The 20,446-nt window shown below is 41.0% G+C and overlaps 1 protein-coding gene across 1 annotated transcript; it reads left to right on the forward strand.

The window, feature by feature from the left end:
- The first annotated feature begins 628 nt into the window (after positions 1-628).
- LOC132486756 (HMG box transcription factor BBX-like) lies at positions 629-3,364 on the forward strand. Its single transcript, XM_060094332.1, has 2 exons — positions 629-2,831; positions 2,922-3,364. The coding sequence occupies exons 1-2, from the start codon at positions 629-631 to the stop codon at positions 3,362-3,364; spliced, it is 2,646 nt and encodes an 881-aa protein (XP_059950315.1).
- The last annotated feature ends 17,082 nt before the right edge of the window (positions 3,365-20,446 follow it).

Raw genomic sequence — 20,446 nt, forward strand, 5'->3', positions numbered from 1 at the left:
CCTCCAGCACAGCGCAGTCTTGCCTCAGGTCCTAACGTGTCAGGAGTTGGTGGATTAAGGTTTAAGAAAATATTTTATATGTTTAGAAGAGTTGAGAGTCATTCTTATTTTTTTAGGGAAGAAATTGTATTTAATTAGATTAATTAATTCATCATTTAAGTTGAAGTATAGTTGATTTACAATGTTGTGTTAGTTTTAGGTGTACAGCACAGTGATTCATATATATATATTCTTCTTCAGATTCTTTTCCATTATAGGTTATTACAAAATATTGAGTATAGTTCCCTGTGCTATAGAGTAGGTCCTTAGTGGTTATGAGAGTCACTCTTTAAACATCAGAATCTTGGAGTGTACAGTTAAGGGAGGCCGAGCGGCTCCGCGAGCTCCTCTCTCTCCACTTTCCCATAGAGAAGCCCTGACTGGCCGCTGAGGGCGAGCCACACACACGCCCTCGCGCCCGGCGAACCCGCGCGGTCAGTATCATAGGACACAGGCTTTGCCGCAGTTCATCTTCCTCCCTGTGTACTTTCCGTTTGCCTTCCTGGAATTCTGCTGCATCACAGAAGCTGGAAGTTCTGATGTTCCATTGAACTCACGATGGAAAGTCTTGACTTGACCGGTCAGAGTAATGAAAGGCAGTCATAGAAATAAAGATTATTCTGCAGAAGGAGAAGGAGCTGGAAAACGACCAAAACGAAAGTGCCTTCAGTGGCATCCATTGCTAGCAAAGAAACTTCTTGACTTTTCAGAAGAGGAAGAAGAGGAAGACGAAGAGGAGGATATTGATAAGGTTCAACTTGTTGGGGCCGCTGGTCTAGAGCAAGATGGTGAAACTGAAGATGATGAATCACCAGAACAGCGAGCCCGGAGACCAATGAATGCATTTCTCTTATTTTGCAAACGTCATCGCTCTCTTGTACGTCAGGAACACAGGAACAGGCTTGATAACCGAGGTGCTACCAAGATACTAGCTGATTGGTGGGCTGTTCTCGATCCAAAGGAAAAGCAGAAATACACAGACATGGCCAAGGAGTATAAACATGCATTTATGAAAGCAAATCCTGGCTACAAATGGTGTGCTACCACAAACAAGCCTGTGAAATCCCCAACATCCACTGTCAATCCACGGGAGAAACTGTGGGCCTTCCCATCTGACTCTTCAAGAGCCTTGCCAAGCCCCAAGAAAACAAAGCCTGAAGAAATGCCTCAGCTTAACTTTGGGCTGGCTGATCCTACTCAAATGGGAGGCCTGAGCATGCTGCTTTTAGCTGGAGAACATGTTCTTGGTACACCAGAGATATCCTCTGGCACTTGCAGGCCTGATGTTTCAGAATCCTCTGAATTGCGTCAGGAGTCACCATTATTTCAGTTTGCCGAGATATCTTCAGGTACCTCCCACCCTGATGTTCCGTCAAAACAATGTCAAGCATCAGCCTTGTTTCAGTTTGCAGAGATCTGTTCGAAGACTTCACAGTTGGGCGGTGCTGAACCTGTAAAACGCTGTGGAGAGTCTGCACTCTTTCAACTGGCAGAGATGTGCCTGGCATCAGAGGGGGTGAAAATGGAAGAATCAAAGCTAATAAAAGCCAAAGAATCAGATGGCGGAAGAATTCAAGAACTGGAGAAGGGCAAGGAAGAAAGAGAAATGAAAATGGAGAAAATAGATGAAGCCAGGTTCCAGAAAGAAGCAGAATTTGAAAAATCAGCTAAGGAAAATGTAAGAGATTCTAAGGAATTAAGAAATTTTGAGGAGCTGCGAATGGATGATATAATGGGTATAAAAATGGAAGCTCCTAAAGCAATTAAAAAGGAAGAATTAGAGGAAGATCAAAAATGTAGTCACTTCCCTGATTTTTCTTACTCTGGCAGTAGCAAGATAATAATAAGCGATGTTCCCAGTAGGAAGGATCACATGTGCCATCCTCATGGCATTAGGATCATCGAGATTCCCACAGCGTTAAGCAAACCAGAAAAGCTAAAAAAGGAAAAGAAGAAAACCAAAATGGATCGACAGGGAAATGATAAATCCACACCCAAGAAGACTTGCAAAAAGAGGCAGTCCTCGGAATCTGATATCGAGAGTGTCATGTACACCATTGAAGCTGTTGCAAAGGGAGACTGGGGCATCGAGAAGCTTGGAGATACCCCTCGCAAGCAGGTGCATACATCCTCGAGTGGCAAGGGAAGCATTTTGGATGCCAAGCCACCAAAGAAGAAAGTGAAATCAAGAGAGAAGAAAATGTCAAAGGAGAGATCCTCAGACACCACCCAAGAGTCAAGACCTCAAGATTTTATCAGTATTTCTGCCAGCAAGAACATTTCTGGTGAGGTCCCAGAGGGTATAAAAGCAGAACCTTTGACCCCTACGGAGGATGCATTACCACCCAGTCTATCGGGACAGGCCAAGCCTGAGGACAGTGAGTGTCACAGAAAAATAGAGACTTGTGGCTCCCGGAAATCTGAGAGGTCTTGCAAAGGTGCTCTTTATAAAACCCTGGTGTCTGAGGGTATGCTCACCTCTCTGCGAGCTAATGTTGGCAGAGGGAAACGAAGGTCAGGAAAAGGAAAGTCCTCTGATCATGAAGAGTGTTGGCATGAAGAAAGCTGGACATTTCACCAGAGTGGGACCAGTGGAAGCAAGAAGTTCAAGAAGACAAAGCCAAAGGAAGACTCTCTCCTTGGCTCAGCAAAGCTGGATGAAGAATTTGAAAAGAAATTCAATAGCCTCCCTCAGTATAGTCCTGTTACATTGGACCAGAAATGTGTACCTGTCCCAAGAAAAAAGAAGAAGACCGGACATATGTCCCCAGAACCGACCCAAACCAGCAAAGGTCCTTTCCAGTCTCAGAAAATGAACTTATTCCACAAAATTGTCAGCAAATACAAGCACAAAAAGGAGAAGCCTAATGTTCCGGAAAAAGGAAGTGGGGATAAATGGTCAAACAAGCAACTCTTCTTGGCTGCCATTCACCCTACAGAAGCCATATTTTCAGAAGACAGAAACACCACAGAGCCTGCTTATAAGGTTACAAATGCCCCATCCATTCCCAACACTCCAGAGCCAACAAGGGCACAAGAACCCTTGGTGGGCAGTCAAAAGAGAAAAGCAAGGAAAACCAAGATCACACACCTTGTCAGGACAGCAGATGGCCGGGTATCACCAGCAGGAGGTACTTTGGATGACAAACCAAAGGAACACCTGCAGAGGAGTCTTGTTAAGGTGACCGAGACAAGCTGCAATGACGAATGCTCACACAACCGAGAGGCCACGGAGACGCGGAGCAGCACCCCGGAGATGCCCGCCGTGTCTGCGTTCTTCAGCCTCGCTGTGCCGGCCGAAGTGGCTGCCATGGAACATGCATAGAAGTCAGAGATCAACTCCGCTCCCCCATGATGGACAGCCAAAAGAAATGCCCCCGACTCCTGTACTTATTTCTTGCGCTGACCAGTGAAGCGCCCTTTAATTGTAAAACATTGTGCTTTACCTACTACCCTAGCCTTGTCTTTATTGAGAGATGCTAGTGAGTCCATGTGGTGGCAGATAGAGACAGCAAACAAGTGCTTGTTGCCCTACACGGCCCAGATTCACTTGAAGCAGAAGTTGGCACCCTGGGCCAGTTTGTTCTTTCAGAACCCAGAGTCTTTGAGGGTGATGTTGTCTGTCTGATAATGAGCAGAAATGGGATGATCCTAGAGCTTTGCTTTCTATGGAAGGCTTTTGATGGTAATAGGTGGTAACTTGGTAAAAGGCTGCCTTTACTGTAGCTCATCCAGCATCTCTTTTACCAACCAGAGAGTGTGAAACTAGTTTCACATATTACCTAGTTATTCTTTCAAAACAAAAACCAAAAGCAAAAAAACAAAAACTGACACACTGCACTAGTTATTATTAGATATTCTTAGTCTTTTTTGTACATGGAGGTTTATGTTCTAAGATGGTTTATATAATAGGTTATACCTACATTTACATTGTAGAATAATATTAAAAAGCCTCTTCCAGAGACTCCCAAACAGCACGGGCAGGCAGATGTACCGCTGTTAGCGGTGTATGCTCGGCCTTGTGGTCCATATATTCTGCACTTTTATATTTGCCACCAGAGTGGTAGTTTGCTGGCACAAAGAGAAAGAGAGAGAAGAAGAAAAATTACAGTTCTTACAAGCAGAATTTTTTTCTTAGCCTTGAGTGACCAAGAAGAATTTGCTTGGGTCCAATTGTGGCGAATATTTTCCCAGACAGGGGAAGAGTCCAGCAGATTACAGATTACTGATGTTTTCATGCCTTGAGGATTCTTTTATTTTTACACAAGGGTCTGAGTGACCAATGGATCGTTCATACAGACAAAAAAAAGTAAAATAGTATTCAGAAGTGAACATAGGATTACTTCACTATTCAGAACACATTGAAGACACACTCACTTTGTGTGGTCTTTGAGCTACAGCCCTTTTACATCCATCCCAGACAGACTGGACGGGTAGCAATTGCTATGCACAGCCTAATTGGCACTGCAGGTTTTTAGAGCCATTTTGAGTTTTTGTGGTTACGGAGGTATTGATGAGGGAGGTGTGCCTGACCAGAGTGGGACTCGCAGTTATAGATCCACCTGCAAGTTTCCTGTTTCCTTTTCATGTTTTGTTGCTTTTGAACATAAAACCAACCATACATATGCCAGTGCAACTGGATTAACTGGCTTAGAACATTCAACATATTGACTCCATCACCTGACGTTCACAGTATCTTGTTTCTTAGCAACAGATGCAAAGTGATAAATCAAAATTAGTCTTCGGCTACAGATTTTACAGGGTATTTGTTCCATAGCACAAAGTATTTCCCCACTCTTGCATCACAGCACAAACTACCAACTTTTAAGTATTGGATTCCAGCAATAATTTTTACTGGTTTTCAAACTGGTGGAATTTTGATAGTGTTAGTTCAAGTTTGAAACTTTTGAATTAGATCTCTAAATGGTGACAGTTTACAAGGTTTTATCTAGCTATCTTATTTATACTTGACTGAATTGTAATGATGATTTTTTTTTCTCATCGTAATTTGACCTAATAGCCATACCAAAAAATGACTCTATTAGTACTGACTAGGTTTAGCTTTTCACGGTTGTGGATGTTACTTCAGTTTCGGTGCTGGAAAATATGTACAACATACTAACAGAATTGAAAAAGAACAGAGAGATTTGGGCTTTTTTTTTTTTTTTCAAAGCAGGTAAAGAGGGCATCAGGGCATTGGAACGGTGTCCTCAAAAATGCATATTCCTTGTGGGCATGGAGGAAGAAGGAATTAGTAAGCAAGGTTAATCAGAGGCAGAAGCTTAGCCCCATTCACACAGAAATAAATCAGGTGAGCAACCCCAGATTTTAGCATGATATTTTTACTACGATGCTGTTGTATTAATATTTTCTAAATTTCGAAACACAAAGTGAATGTTTGAAAATTGCTGGGTCCCAGTGTTGGTGGCTGTTGGAGTTTCTGGACCACTTGCTAGCAGTGATTTAAAAATTATAATTAGCTAAAATCCAAAAAAAAAAATAAAATCAACAACAAAAGTTGTTTGGTGCAGAACATGCACCTTGACAATGGCACTAACTTGTTATTCTCTAGAACATGTTAGAATAGGTCTATTTTTGCCAGTGCCCTCTCCTCCAGTCCTCTGATTACATTTCACTAGAGTTCCTTAACAGAGTGCTGTATATTCATGGGACCTTTCTTAAAAAGAAGCAAAACAAAAGATGACTTTTTTCTATGTGATTAATATATCTTACTTGATCTGCTTTTCCTAAACCTCAGTGGCTTTTCCCTTAGGCAGGGGTCGGGGTGGAGGGCGACCTACTGGATACGACTGTTTTCAGGTACTTTAGAAAAAAAAAAAAACCCACCTTTTTGTAGACATGCTTAATTTTTAAGCGGTTAGGCACTGAGAGTAGCAGAAATCCTGCAAAGCTCTATAGTCTTTTAGACACTCACCTTGTCATTTCTCTGAGTAATGTCTTGATTTCAAAAATAGTGCTTTTCTCATGCCCTGAATCCACTGGAGAGGGGTGTTGGTATTTTCAGGTAACAACATTTGTGAGCACACATATTGCAGACCAACATGTAGTACCCTCCCCCATTTATCATTTTCATTTCACTTCTCTCATTCTTTTTTATTTTGGAAAATCATATTGCTATGGTGTGTACCTTAATCTGCCAGCAAACACCATCTACACTAACATTTGTCCCACAAGCATCCTCAAGAGAAAAAGTTGTTGCACCTTATATATATTTCAAGCAAACCAAAATATGATGCTCTTCTGCCTTTGTTTTATTCTAAATTGTTGTATCATATCTTTCTGAAACCATTCTGAATCTAGTTGAAATTCTCAATATTTATGCTTTTACCTTAATTTCTAGATTCAAACCTGTATATAAATCTTTGGAACAAAATTGTCCTAGCCCTTCTCTGTGTTGCTGGAAGTGGATGATTTAGTCTCAGATGGAGACACAGTACTGTTCCAGTTTTCTTTAGCCTTTTATTTATTTAGTTATTCTGGGTATTTTCCTATGTAATTTTGAAGTGTGTAGAGTATACTATAGTTACTGAAGCTGCAGCTCCAAGAAGCTGAGTGAAAGAGAGAAAATACTGTAAGACGCCCTTCTTAAGTGTTTATTTGTTTGGATAACTGTAATGAGGCCAGGAAAAGGCAAAAGGTCCCACAGCCACTTTGAAGACACAGGTTCTTATCCCCAAACTAGGTTAGGTCCCAGATTTTAGATGAAAATGGTGAATTCTTTAAAGCCCTCTTTTTTAAAAGGATATATCATACCACTGTAATTCTGACAGTCTTTTCCCCCCCGAAAATATATTTATTTAATTCCGTCTGATGAGCTTTCTACCAGTGCCCCCTCAAAGCCATGCTCAACTCATTCCCACGTTATCACTGTTATTATAGTTCCTGCCATTCAAACTGCTGCCGAGAAAAAAAGTGATCGAACACTGTGAACAAAATGAAGCATCTGAACGGGTCTGGTTATTTAGAATCCAACTTGTGTAATCCCTGTCACTCTCTTATCAAGTCAGATGCTACTCTGCCTGAGTCATAGAAAATTTTGTTTGCACTCTGTAGTCCTTGGCTCATCCTCTGGAAATGTTTGCACCTATGTAAAATCTCAAGCAGATTATAAATCGATACAGCACTAGGAGTAAGCTGAAAACTGAATGACATGTTTTGTCTATACAGTTCCGGGGGAGGGATGGGGAATATCAAGTAGCTCTGTTCCAAGTTTGGCATTTGGCATTAATGTGAAGCAGTGGGACCATGCTGCCTGTTAAACTACTGTATGAATCCTAAGTGTTCTGGAGACCAGCAGCTGGAGGCTGGAGGCCAGCATCCATACAGCAAAGGGGAAGCATCGCCGCTTCTTGGGGGAAAAGGAAGGAAGTCGTGCAAGGCCTGGAGTCATCATTTGTAAAGGGGAAGTCGGGGTGTACGTGATGCTGTGAGAAGGTTCACCTTTGATTGCACTGCTTCACAGAGCCCTCAGATAAGGCCAATCCTAATGGGCTACCTCGGCTTTAACGGTTAATTCCAGTAAGTCCTGTTTCAAAGGTTTGTCTTTTTTTGCTTCTACCGTCAGGGCCACTGTTTTCCACTGCAGTGTTTTGACTTCCCAAACCACCTTCCCCAGAGAGAACAATGTATTGCTGAAAATGGGCAGTAGAAGCAAATGCTCTTATTACATTTGACCTATAAAGTATTCAGAGTGACTGTTAGGTGGGAATTAAAATTTAGCTTTCCCCACATAGGATCTTGTTTTGCACCTTATAAAGAGTGTACTAATTGTTAATTAGGGGTTGCTTTTATTTAGACAAGCATTCCCAAAGAATTAGATTTGGATTTTGTGTTTCTTTGAGTTTGGGGATTTTTTATTTTACAGTTATCTTATTTAGATTGACTAACCTCATACTTACAATAAAAAAAGAAACAGTGGTTCAGTTCATCTTACCAGATATGTCTGGTGATGTATTCAGAGTCTGATGGACTGCTTTGCTTTTATATAGTTTGGAAGTGATAGTGAAGTTTATTATACCCCATATTAAATGACCTTGTCCTTTTCACTGGGGACATTATCTTACATTTTAGAAACAGAAGCAGCAAAAGAGTGAACAACAAGACAAGTACATTTGATTCCCCTCATACACGTCCATCTGTTTGTGCTACGCTTTCCTTAAAAATATCAATATACATTTTCTTCACACATACAAAAAGTTTCCTCTCCTGGCCAAATTTTATTTGTGGTGGTATGAGTTATAATAATAACAGAAAAGAGGAAACCTTGTACTTAGAAGTTCGGTGGCCACTGTTTCCTTGTTGCAGTCAGTGGTCAAAATTGATCCTGCCCTGAAGTTGATCTTATTTATTTATTTATTTATTTATTTATTTATTTATTTATTTATTAGTTTCTGCTTAATAACAAAGTGAATCAGTCATACATATACATCTGTTCCCACATCCCTTCCCTCATGCATCTCCCTCCCTCCCACCCTCCCGATCCCACCCCTCCAGGTGGTCACAAAGCACCGAGCTGATCTCCCTGTGCTCTGCGGCTGCTTCCCACCATCTATCTACCTTACGTTTGGTAGTGTATATATGGCCATGCCTCTCTTTCGCTTTGTCACAGCTTACCCTTCCCCCTCCCCATATCCTCAAGTCCATTCTCAAGTTAGGTCTGTGTCTTTATGCCCGTTTTACCCCTAGGTTCTTCATGACATTTAAAAAAAAAATTCCATATATATGTGTTAGCATTCGGTATTTGTCTGTCTCTTTCTGACTTACTTCACTCTGTATGACAGACTCTAGGTCTATCCACCTCATTACAAATAGCTCAGTTTCGTTTCTTTTTATGGCTGAGTAATATTCCATTGTATACATGTGCCACATCTTCTTTATCCATTCATCGGATGATGGACACTTAGGTTGTTTCTATCTCCGGGCTATTGTGAATAGAGCTGCAATGAACATTTTGGTACATGTTTCTTTTTGAATTATGGTTTTCTCAGGGTATATGCCTCGTAGTGGGATTGCTGGGTCATATGGTAGTTCTATTTTTAGTTTTTTAAGGAACCTCCATACTGTTCTCCATAGTGGCTGTACCAATTCACATTCCCACCAGCGGTGCAAGAGTTTTCCCTTTCTCCACACCCTCTCCAGCATTTATTGTTTCTAGATTTCTTGATGATGGCCATTCTGACTGGTGTGAGATGATATCTCATTGTAGTTTTGATTTGCATTTCTCTAATGATTAATGATGTTGAGCATCCTTTCATGTGTTTGTTGGCAGTCTGTATATCTTCTTTGGAGAAATGCCTATTTAAGTCTTCTGCCCATTTTTGGATTGGGTTGTTTGTTTTTTTGCATTGAGCTGCATGAGCTGCTTATAAATTTTGGAGATTAATCCTTTGTCAGTTGCTTCATTTGCAAATATTTTCTCCCATGCTGAGGGTTGTCTTTTGGTCTTGTTTATGGTTTCCTTTGCTGTGCAAAAGCTTTGAAGTTTCATGAGGTCCCATTTGTTTATCTTTGTTTTTATTTCCATTTCTCTAGGAGGTGGGTCCAAAAGGATCTTGCTGTGATTTATGTCATAGAGTGTTCTGCCTATGTTTTCCTCTAAGAGTTTGATAGTTTCTGGCCTTACATTGAGGCCTTTAATCCATTTTGATCTTATTTTTGTGTATGGTGTTAGGGAATGATCTAATCTCATACTTTTACATGTCCCTGTCCAGTTTTCCCAGCACCACTTATTGAAGAGGCTGTCCTTTCTCCACTGTACATTCCTGCCTCCTTTATCAAAGATAAGTTGACCATATGTGCATGGGTTGATCTCTGGGCTTTCTATCCTATTCCATTGATCTATCTTTCTGTTTCTGTGCCAGTACCACACTGTCTTGATTACTGTAGCTTTGTAGTATAGTCTGAAGTCAGGGAGCCTGATTCCTCCAGCTCCGTTTTTCGTTCTCAAGATTGCTTTGGCTATTCGGGGTCTTTTTTTTTTCCAAATTTTGAAATGTTTTGTTCTAGTTCTGTGAAAAATGCCACTGGTAGTTTGATAGGGATTGCATTGAATCTGTAGATTGCTTTGGGTAGTAGAGTCATTTTCACAATATTGATTCTTCCAATCCAGAAGCATGGTATATCTCTCCATCTATTTGTATCATCTTTAATCTCTTTCATCAGTGTCTTATAATTTTCTGCATACAGGTCTTTTGTCTCCTTAGGTAGGTTTATTCCTAGATATTTTATTCTTTTTGTTGCAATGGTAAATGGGAGTGTTTTCTTGATTTCATTTTCAGATGTTTCATCATTAGTGTACAGGAATGCCAGAGATTCCTGTGCATTAATTTTGTATCCTGCTACTTTACCAAATTCATTGATTAGCTCTAGTAGTTTTCTGGTAGCATCTTTAGGATTCTCTATGTACAGTATCATGTCGTCTGCAAACAGTGACAGCTTTACTTCTTCTTTTCCGATTTGGATTCCTTTTATTTCCTTTTCTTCTCTGATTGCTGTGGCTAAAACTTCCAAAACTAGGTTGAATAAGAGTGGTGAGAGTGGGCAACCTTGTCTTGTTCTTGATCTTTGTGGAAATGGTTTCAGTTTTCCACCATTGAGGACAATGTTGGCTGTGGGTTTGTCATATATGGCCTTGATTAGGTTGAGGAAAGTTCCCTCTATGCCTACTTTCTGCAGTGTTTTTATCATAAATGGGTGTTGAATTTTGTCAAAAGCTTTCTCTGCATCTATTGAGAGGATCCTATGGTTTTTCTCCTTCAATTTGTTAATATGGTGTATCACATTGATTGATTTGCGTATATTGAGTAATCCTTGCATTCCTGGAATAAACCCCACTTGATCATGGTGTATGATCCTTTTAATGTGCTGTTGGATTCTGTTAGCTAGTCTTATGTTGAGGCTTTTTGCATCTATGTTCATCAGTGATATAGGCCTGTAGTTTTCTTTCTTTGGGACATCCTTGCCTGGTTTTGGTATCAAGGTGATGGTGACCTCGTAGAATGAGTTTGGGAGTGTTCCTTCCTCTGAAATTGTTTGGAAGAGTTTGAGAAGGATGGGTGTTAGCTCTTCTCTAAATGTTTGATCGAATTCGCCTGTGAAGCCATCTGGTCCTGGGCTTTTGTTTGTTGGAAGATTTTTAATCACAGTTTCAATTTCAGGGCTTGTGATTGGTCTATTCATATTTTCTATTTCTTCCTGATTCAGTCTTGGCAGGTTGTGCATTTCTAAGAATTTGTCCATTTCTTCCAGGTTGTCCATTTTATTGGCATAGAGTTGCTTGTAGTAATCTCTCATGATCTTTTGTATTTCTGCAGCGTGAGTTGTTACTTCTCCTTTTTCATTTCTAATTCTATTGATTTGAGTCTTCTCCCTTTTTTTCTTGATGAGTCTGGCTAATGGTCTGTCAATTCCTTAAGTTGATCTTTATGCACAGAATTAGTTACTGTGAACATTACTACTCTTTCCAGAGATTTTCTAATAACTTGGGCCAGAACTGGTTACCGAGGAGCAAGGACCTAATTCCATGCCTCCACACCCTCCCACTGCACCGCACCACACGTCTTACCTCACAAGCTCTAACCTAAATCACAGAGGCACGCGTTTCGTGGACTAACCATCACATCCCCTGGCGGCCTCAGGAGAGTGCTCACGTCCACTGACACCTCCCTTTAGTGCGTCAGCTCGTAGCGGCAGAACTGGGGTGGGGGAGGTTTGTGATCTGGAGCTCAGCACATGCTCGGCAACATGTTTCTCATTTCCTTAGCATTCATGGCTTGCTCTCAGGAATCTGTCGAAAAGGAATAAAAACCACCTGAGAGTCCACATTACCAGATTATGAACTTTTCCCATAGGTTTGAATTGCTTACTTACCTATTATAAATTAACCACAGCTTCATTTGGCCACCAGGTCTTAAGTCTGTTGACAGTTTTCAGCATGACCGAATTGCTCATTTTTCTTGCTTTCAGAAATTGGCTTGGTTGTCTTTAGAGTTGGTGTAAACGTGCCATGTAATAAATGATTTCCACTTAATGGTACAACAGAATTATTGGTTTCTTAGATGTATGTGTAGTAAAAGTCAATATACACGTTTATATAATTTCTTTCCTCAAAATCTTATACTTAATTTAATTTCTAAAAATTGCACATGTAAGTCATGTGTATAACATGCTAAAGTACTTTAACTGTGATCTTAAAACTGAATAAAAAATATTTAATAGAAAATCAGAATATTGGGCTTCCCTGGTGGCGCAGTGTTTGAGAGTCCACCTGCCGATGCAGGGGACGTGGGTTCGTGCCCCGGTCCGGGAAGATCCTACATGCCGCGGAGTGGCTGGGCCCGTGAGCCATGGCTGCTGAGCCTACGCGTCCGGAGCCTGTGCTCCACAACGGGAGAGGCCACAGCAGTGAGAGGCCCGCGTACCGCAAAAAAATAAAAAATAAAAAAAAACTCAGAATATTTTAGTATTGCAAGAGTTCTGCAGCTCTTAATAGTTTGTAAATCCACTCTCTCATTTGTAATTAACATTCTCAATTCTCTTACTCTATGCCTTTTTATAAGGGAATAGTTAAGACAACTTTCTTTGTTGAAAAGGGTATAAGGTATGACAAAGCCCTGAGATATTTCAGGAAATTGTATTTATTGAGAAACTGACCAAGAACCCACATTTTTCCCTGTTACTGTAAGAAGTCTCCAGAGAAAGATTTTCAAAGACTGTCAGTTCAGTTCTTCTCACTGTAAGAAGTCTGGCTATTTTGATCCCTTACTGAATTTACATAGATCATCTACATTTGAACATTCAGAGGTACTTAAGAACATTGCTTTTGTTCTGGACCATATGATGTATTTTAAAATTTAAAGTTGAAACATAACATATAGTGCTTCTTTGCAAATATGAGTCCAAATAAGAACAGAAATCAGTCACTGTAGAAAAACATGTAGCCCAACAGAAATCTTGACTGGGCAAGGAAGCTTCACCTACTTCACCTAGGGACGAACCCGCGTCCCCTGCATCGGCAGGCGGACTCTCAACCACTGCGCCACCAGGGAAGCCCTGAAAGGAATTTTTTATCCAAAGTTTATAATGAGTGTCTACAAATCAGTGAGAAAATTACAAATGCCCAGTTTAAAACTGGGCAAAAGATAAAGACAAGTTATTCACAGAGCAAACTGTATAAATAATAAGTCAACACATAAAAAAATGTTCAACCTCACTAGAAATCAGGGAAAAGCCAATTTAAACATGAGATCGTATTTTTAACTTCAAATTGGGGGGGGGGAAACCGAAAGAGGGAGTGTTGAGGAAGGATTTGGGAACCAGTTCTTTACATATAGTACTGATAAGGTTGTAAATTTCAGGGAAATTTGTGAAGGAACATTTCAAAAGTTTATACATCCAGCAGTTCTACTTCTATAAATCTTTCCTAGAGATATGTATACCTGTGTGCAAATTTATATTTACAAAAAAATATTTTCTGCTGCGTTGTTGGCAATGACAAAAAATTAGAAGGAACCCAAATTCCCATCAATATGAGTGGTTAAATGACAGTAGAGCCATACTCTAGAATGCTCAGCTTCCAGTAACCAGAATAAGCTCGACCAATGTGCACTGATGTGAAAAATTTCCAAGATACATCTTAACCCCCTTGGTAGTATTCTTTTATTTTTTTTTTAATTTAATTTATTTATTTTGGGCTGTGTTGGGTCTTCGTTTCTGTGCGTGGCTTCCTCTAGTTGCGGCGAGCGGGGGCCTCTCTTCATCACGGTGCGCGGGCCTCTCACTGTCGCGGCCTCTCTTGTTGTGGAACACAAGCTCCAGATGCGCAGGCTCAGTAGTTGTGGCCCACGGGCCTAGTTGCTCCACGGCATGTGGGATCTTCCCAGACCAGGGCTCGAACCCGTGTCCCCTGCATTGGCAGGCGGATTCTCAACCACTGCGCCACCAGGGAAGCCCCGGTAGTATTCTTCATATCTTAAAATGTGCATACCTATGACACATAAATTCCATGTCTAATTTTCTGTCCTACAAACCTACGAAAAGCTACAGACTTCTGATCAATATCCCCCAAACTATTGTCAATTGTAAGAAGTATGTCCAAAAGAAAAAAAAAGAATCAGAAATCTGTTCAAAACCAGCATATTTTAAAGAACTTATTATCCCCTCACCCACCTCTGTTCTGCTATAGCAACACTGGAAGACTGCAACTAGGAAAGAGAGCAAGCCTAACTCCCACCTCAAATCTTGTCTCTCAACTACAGGGTATGATGAAGTCATTTAAAAAATATATTTAAAGGAGACTGAACCCTTAGGTGAAAGACCCCAATAAGTTATTTCCCTAAAATAGACAGTAAATAAAGAATTTGGAATGAGTTGCAGTGGAAAGATGTGAAATCTCTTTCTTTGGGTCTTCTGAAAATTATCACATTCCCACATATGTCTGCAGTGTTTTAAATATTTTCCATTTATGTAGTAAACATTGAAAGACAGAAAGACAGAGGTTATTTCCAACTAGATGTTATCCTTTCCCCCCAATGGAACTATGCTTTCCTTTCTAGACACATGAGCTCTCCTTTTTCGAGTCTGAGATTGGAAGTTCTCATGGTTGAATTGTTAACACATTTATCTTTATTTGGGTTGAGTTTGATCCAGCTACTCTGAAGACTATGGTTTCTTCAGTAAAAATTGCTTCCATTGTAGATTTATCACCTGGTTGGCAAACACTGGATAACTTCAGGCACAAGAACATTACTCTGAACCTGGGTGTGGTCAGTGAGATAGAAACCAACATTATTTTTTCCTTCATGATATGAAATATACTCTATCTTTACTCCCAGGGTTTTGTCCAAAAAACTCATAAAACATAAATTGACTCTGCCCTTCAGACTCCCATGCTCTCCTCCAGTCTACACAGCAAAGTCTAAGTTCAATTACACCAAGACTGATGCCAAATTTCAAAAAACGAGAGCACCCTCCATTTCTGCTAGTGCCAGGTGTGTTGTTCCAGGTGCACAGAAGTATCTTAAAAAGTCTTAGTAAATCTCATTCTACAATAAATAATTACTCAACAAGTTCTCTCTGGACCAGGGTATACTAAGCCAGTGTCTGCTTTCTATTGCAGGCGAAGAAGTTTGTGGTCTTTCATGGAGCTTCCGTTTACCAACCTGGAAATGGCATTCATTTTATTGGCTTTTGTTATCTTTTCCCTCTTTACTCTGGCTTCCATCTACACTGACCCGGATGAGAGGAATGAAGGTAAACAGAGAGAGCTCTTCATAAGAGTCCCCATTTCCTTTCCCAACCCAATCATCTTTCCCTATGGTTTGATTTGGTTTAGTTTCTATTCTGTATGTGAGAATGAGTTTGTTTTGGGGTGTGCTGTGTGTGTGTGTGTGTATGAGAGAAGGGAGACAGAGAGACAGAGAAAGAGAGTTTTATTAAATAGCCTGAAATATCTACTGTGGCATTTTACCATTATTTATTAAGAGAGGTTTGGAAATGGAAACGATTATTCACATGACTTTTAATCCCAGAATTTTGCAGGTCTTATGCCCTGAATTTTATATCTATATCTATATCTATATCTATATCTATATCTATATCTATATGTATATATATAATTTTTCTTTCACCATCCTCCCATCACTGCCCCTCATCCCTGTCCCCCATCAGAAACTTAAAATGTGCAAAAAGCACAATATCTTTCAAAGTCATTAAAGGTAATTTTCACAGGCTAAATGCAAGTTCACAAGAAACAAATTCCATTATCGTATACATATATGGTGTGTGGAGGTGTGCGCTTTTGTTCAACTATAAATAAGAAGGAAAAGAATTAAAGGTTTTTTCCTAATGAGCTCTTGTCAAAGCCCAAACTTTCAAAAAAAATGTAGAAGCGTTTAAAAAACTCAACACCACATGTTTGCTTATTGCCAGTCATAACAATTATTAGCAATAATATGTAATTTAAATGGCAGTTCTTGGTATTTCACTGTAGTTCAGGTCCTACCAAATTTCACACAAAATTAATGGTGACTGACCATTTTTGAGGGCAAAAATTATATATGTATATATATATATATATATATATATATGGCATATGGTAAGGAAATAATATATGTTTGTAGAGAATAAGATAAAATCATAAAAAGAAAACTGTGCTTCCTAAAATTGTGATACCTCTCCATGAATTTTTGTCTGTGAAAGAAGTGCTCTCTGTAAAAGACAATAGTATTCTCTGTCTTATAAACATACTACACTTACAGAAGTAGAAAACAAGAAGCCACAGTAAACAGACATTTAATTTCTGCTGACATGAAGATTGGGAAGCATAACTGGAGTCCGTAAAGTCTTTTCCATGCTCCATATTGTTTTAGTTTAAAATGGGTTTGGCTGAAAGAAAGAGTAAGAGCAAAATTGCAGTTACTTTAACTAGATGATAATGTCTTTCTCTCACACATAAAGGCAGCCTGGGGGTAGAAGTTCCCTCCTGACACGACTCCCTGGTATCCTGGACCCAGGCCACACTGTCTTGGTTCCCTCCCATCTCCTATGGCAGCTCCCATGTCCGGCACTGACCCAGCTGGCCCATCTTCCACTATCATCTATGCATGCCTGTCAGCAAGAAGAAGCAAGAGGGCACACCTCTGTCTTTTAAGAGCGCTCCCAGAACCTACACTCACCACTTCCCTTTGGCCAGAATTTAGTCCACGGACATACCGAAAGGAAAGCTGGGAAATGTCATAGTTATTCTGGGAGGCGTGTGTGGAGCAAAAACTTTGGGTTTTGTTCCTAAAGGAAGAGGGGTACAACCAGCAGTGTCTGCCAGACCCGTAGACTCCTAACCATGCATTCACTACGGGGCTGGCAGTCATGAAATTGGGGAATATTTGAGCTAGAAGGAATGTTAAGAGAGCATCTGATTTACTGATGCTTAACCAGAACTGAATATCAGAAAGGCACCTCATACTTGGGGCCCATCACAAACCCAGCAAATACGCATTTCTGGGTGTCCCACCTGGCCACGTGTCTTTAAACAAGATCCCCTACCCCCCCCCCCATTTTTCTAGCTTTCTTCTCTGGTTAAGAAGCATTGACCAACTATTCATGTTTCAGATGTGACAACAGAGACCCACAAATGTTTAGTGAGTTTCTCAGGGGCTCAGTTAATTAGCAGAAGAGCCAAAACTAGAGCACAGACTCCCCGTTGCAGGTTCCTGCCCCCTCTCTGCACTCCCATGACTCCTGAGTTATGATCCATGGACACAGACAGCCAGAAGACTGGGCCAGTCATAGACATTGACCTTTCCTTTACACTTCTGTATTCCGTTTTTCATAAGTTCCTTTTTCTTCTGCTCTATTCCTCCTATATCTGAGGTCTACTTTCCAAGCTAAAGCAATTCCTCCATTTGAATACTGTTCACTAACAGAACTAGACCCAGCTGCCCAAGAATTCTCATCGAAGAACACCCTTGCTTCCCTTCGTGACCACCAGGTCGGTGCCAAGCACAATTTTGCATGAAAGTACAAAATGTATACACTTTCCTAAATGTGGTAAGACCCAGGAGTAAAACCCACCTTCATTAAAATTGCAGGGCTATTTTCATCTCCTTTCTGGCACAAGCAGAGAATTGCAGGAGCCACAAAAATAAACTTAAGAGAGGCAGATTTAATTTCACATGTGTATTTAAAATCTGATAGACTCAGCTATGGGCAATAGAGAATCTAAATCTGAATGGGACTCAGCTCCTATGTCAGGGAGCTGATTGTCTCATGGAGGATTCAGTTGTATAACCAGAGCCGACCCAGTGAATGGGCTACCAGAGTTTCCAACTAAGGAGGATGGGATCAGAACGGAAGCTCTTCCTTGGGGGTATTGCGGTGGGCTTCACGGAAGAGGTGGCCACCCTGATGCAGGTGATATTGACAGAGTAGGGTGGGTGGGGTGCATTCTAACTAAGAATACAGCTTAAGGAAAATTACCTGACCGAAAAAAATGAAATGTATAAGAGGAAAAATCAGCTATGGTTTGGAATGTACCTTAAGTCCAACAAGGAATTGAACAGAACTGATCATTGGCCAGAATCTTCTCAAGTCCTTCAGAGGTCAGAAGACGAACAAAGCATTTTAACAGGGAGTCTCTTAAACTTAAGAGATGGGTGCCTCTGACCTCAGCCTCCCACGTGAGAGCAAAGGCTCTCAAGCTCTAACTTGCACATAAGTCACCTAGAGATTTTATGAAAAAGTAGACTACTGTTCAGTAGGTCTGGGTGGGACCTGAGATTCTGCATTTCTAAGAAGCTTCCAGGTGACGACCATGGTCTAGAAGACGAGCCCAGCCACAGATGTGACGCTTGCAGGACCCAGGGGGCCAAGCTCATCTGTGTGCAGCAGGGGAGGTGGGAGCTTGGCTACGTGGCTGGGCGTCCACGTTCCGTCCCGTAAGCAAGGCCCTACAGGACACGGGGCAGACCCAGAGCTGGAGGGCAGGGCCTCAGCCTCCAGCACAGCGCAGTCTTGCCTCAGGTCCTAACGTGTCAGGAGTTGGTGGATTAAGGTTTAAGAAAATATTTTATATGTTTAGAAGAGTTGAGAGTCATTCTTATTTTTTTAGGGAAGAAATTGTATTTAATTAGATTAATTAATTCATCATTTAAGTTGAAGTATAGTTGATTTACAATGTTGTGTTAGTTTTAGGTGTACAGCACAGTGATTCATATATATATATTCTTCTTCAGATTCTTTTCCATTATAGGTTATTACAAAATATTGAGTATAGTTCCCTGTGCTATAGAGTAGGTCCTTAGTGGTTATGAGAGTCACTCTTTAAACATCAGAATCTTGGAGTGTACAGTTAAGGGAGGCCGAGCGGCTCCGCGAGCTCCTCTCTCTCCACTTTCCCATAGAGAAGCCCTGACTGGCCGCTGAGGGCGAGCCACACACACACCCTTGCGCCCGGCGAACCCGCGCGGTCAGTATCATAGGACACAGGCTTTGCCGCAGTTCATCTTCCTCCCTGTGTACTTTCCGTTTGCCTTCCTGGAATTCTGCTGCATCACAGAAGCTGGAAGTTCTGATGTTCCATTGAACTCACGATGGAAAGTCTTGACTTGACCGGTCAGAGTAATGAAAGGCAGTCATAGAAATAAAGATTATTCTGCAGAAGGAGAAGGAGCTGGAAAACGACCAAAACGAAAGTGCCTTCAGTGGCATCCATTGCTAGCAAAGAAACTTCTTGACTTTTCAGAAGAGGAAGAAGAGGAAGACGAAGAGGAGGATATTGATAAGGTTCAACTTGTTGGGGCCGCTGGTCTAGAGCAAGATGGTGAAACTGAAGATGATGAATCACCAGAACAGCGAGCCCGGAGACCAATGAATGCATTTCTCTTATTTTGCAAACGTCATCGCTCTCTTGTACGTCAGGAACACAGGAACAGGCTTGATAACCGAGGTGCTACCAAGATACTAGCTGATTGGTGGGCTGTTCTCGATCCAAAGGAAAAGCAGAAATACACAGACATGGCCAAGGAGTATAAACATGCATTTATGAAAGCAAATCCTGGCTACAAATGGTGTGCTACCACAAACAAGCCTGTGAAATCCCCAACATCCACTGTCAATCCACGGGAGAAACTATGGGCCTTCCCATCTGACTCTTCAAGAGCCTTGCCAAGCCCCAAGAAAACAAAGCCTGAAGAAATGCCTCAGCTTAACTTTGGGCTGGCTGATCCTACTCAAATGGGAGGCCTGAGCATGCTGCTTTTAGCTGGAGAACATGTTCTTGGTACACCAGAGATATCCTCTGGCACTTGCAGGCCTGATGTTTCAGAATCCTCTGAATTGCGTCAGGAGTCACCATTATTTCAGTTTGCCGAGATATCTTCAGGTACCTCCCACCCTGATGTTCCGTCAAAACAATGTCAAGCATCAGCCTTGTTTCAGTTTGCAGAGATCTGTTCGAAGACTTCACAGTTGGGCGGTGCTGAACCTGTAAAACGCTGTGGAGAGTCTGCACTCTTTCAACTGGCAGAGATGTGCCTGGCATCAGAGGGGGTGAAAATGGAAGAATCAAAGCTAATAAAAGCCAAAGAATCAGATGGCGGAAGAATTCAAGAACTGGAGAAGGGCAAGGAAGAAAGAGAAATGAAAATGGAGAAAATAGATGAAGCCAGGTTCCAGAAAGAAGCAGAATTTGAAAAATCAGCTAAGGAAAATGTAAGAGATTCTAAGGAATTAAGAAATTTTGAGGAGCTGCGAATGGATGATATAATGGGTATAAAAATGGAAGCTCCTAAAGCAATTAAAAAGGAAGAATTAGAGGAAGATCAAAAATGTAGTCACTTCCCTGATTTTTCTTACTCTGGCAGTAGCAAGATAATAATAAGCGATGTTCCCA

This window comes from Mesoplodon densirostris, chromosome 1 (genome assembly GCF_025265405.1).
Source record: "Mesoplodon densirostris isolate mMesDen1 chromosome 1, mMesDen1 primary haplotype, whole genome shotgun sequence".
In the NCBI taxonomy this organism is placed as follows: Eukaryota; Metazoa; Chordata; class Mammalia; order Artiodactyla; family Ziphiidae; genus Mesoplodon; species Mesoplodon densirostris.

Coding starts and splice junctions, on each gene's coding strand:
- LOC132486756 (XM_060094332.1), top strand. CDS start 629: ATGAAAGGCAGTCATAGAAATAAAGATTATTCTGCAGAAGGAGAAGGA. Junction 2,832..2,921: donor ACCGACCCAAACCAGCAAAG/GTCCTTTCCAGT, acceptor TTCCGGAAAAAG/GAAGTGGGGATAAATGGTCA.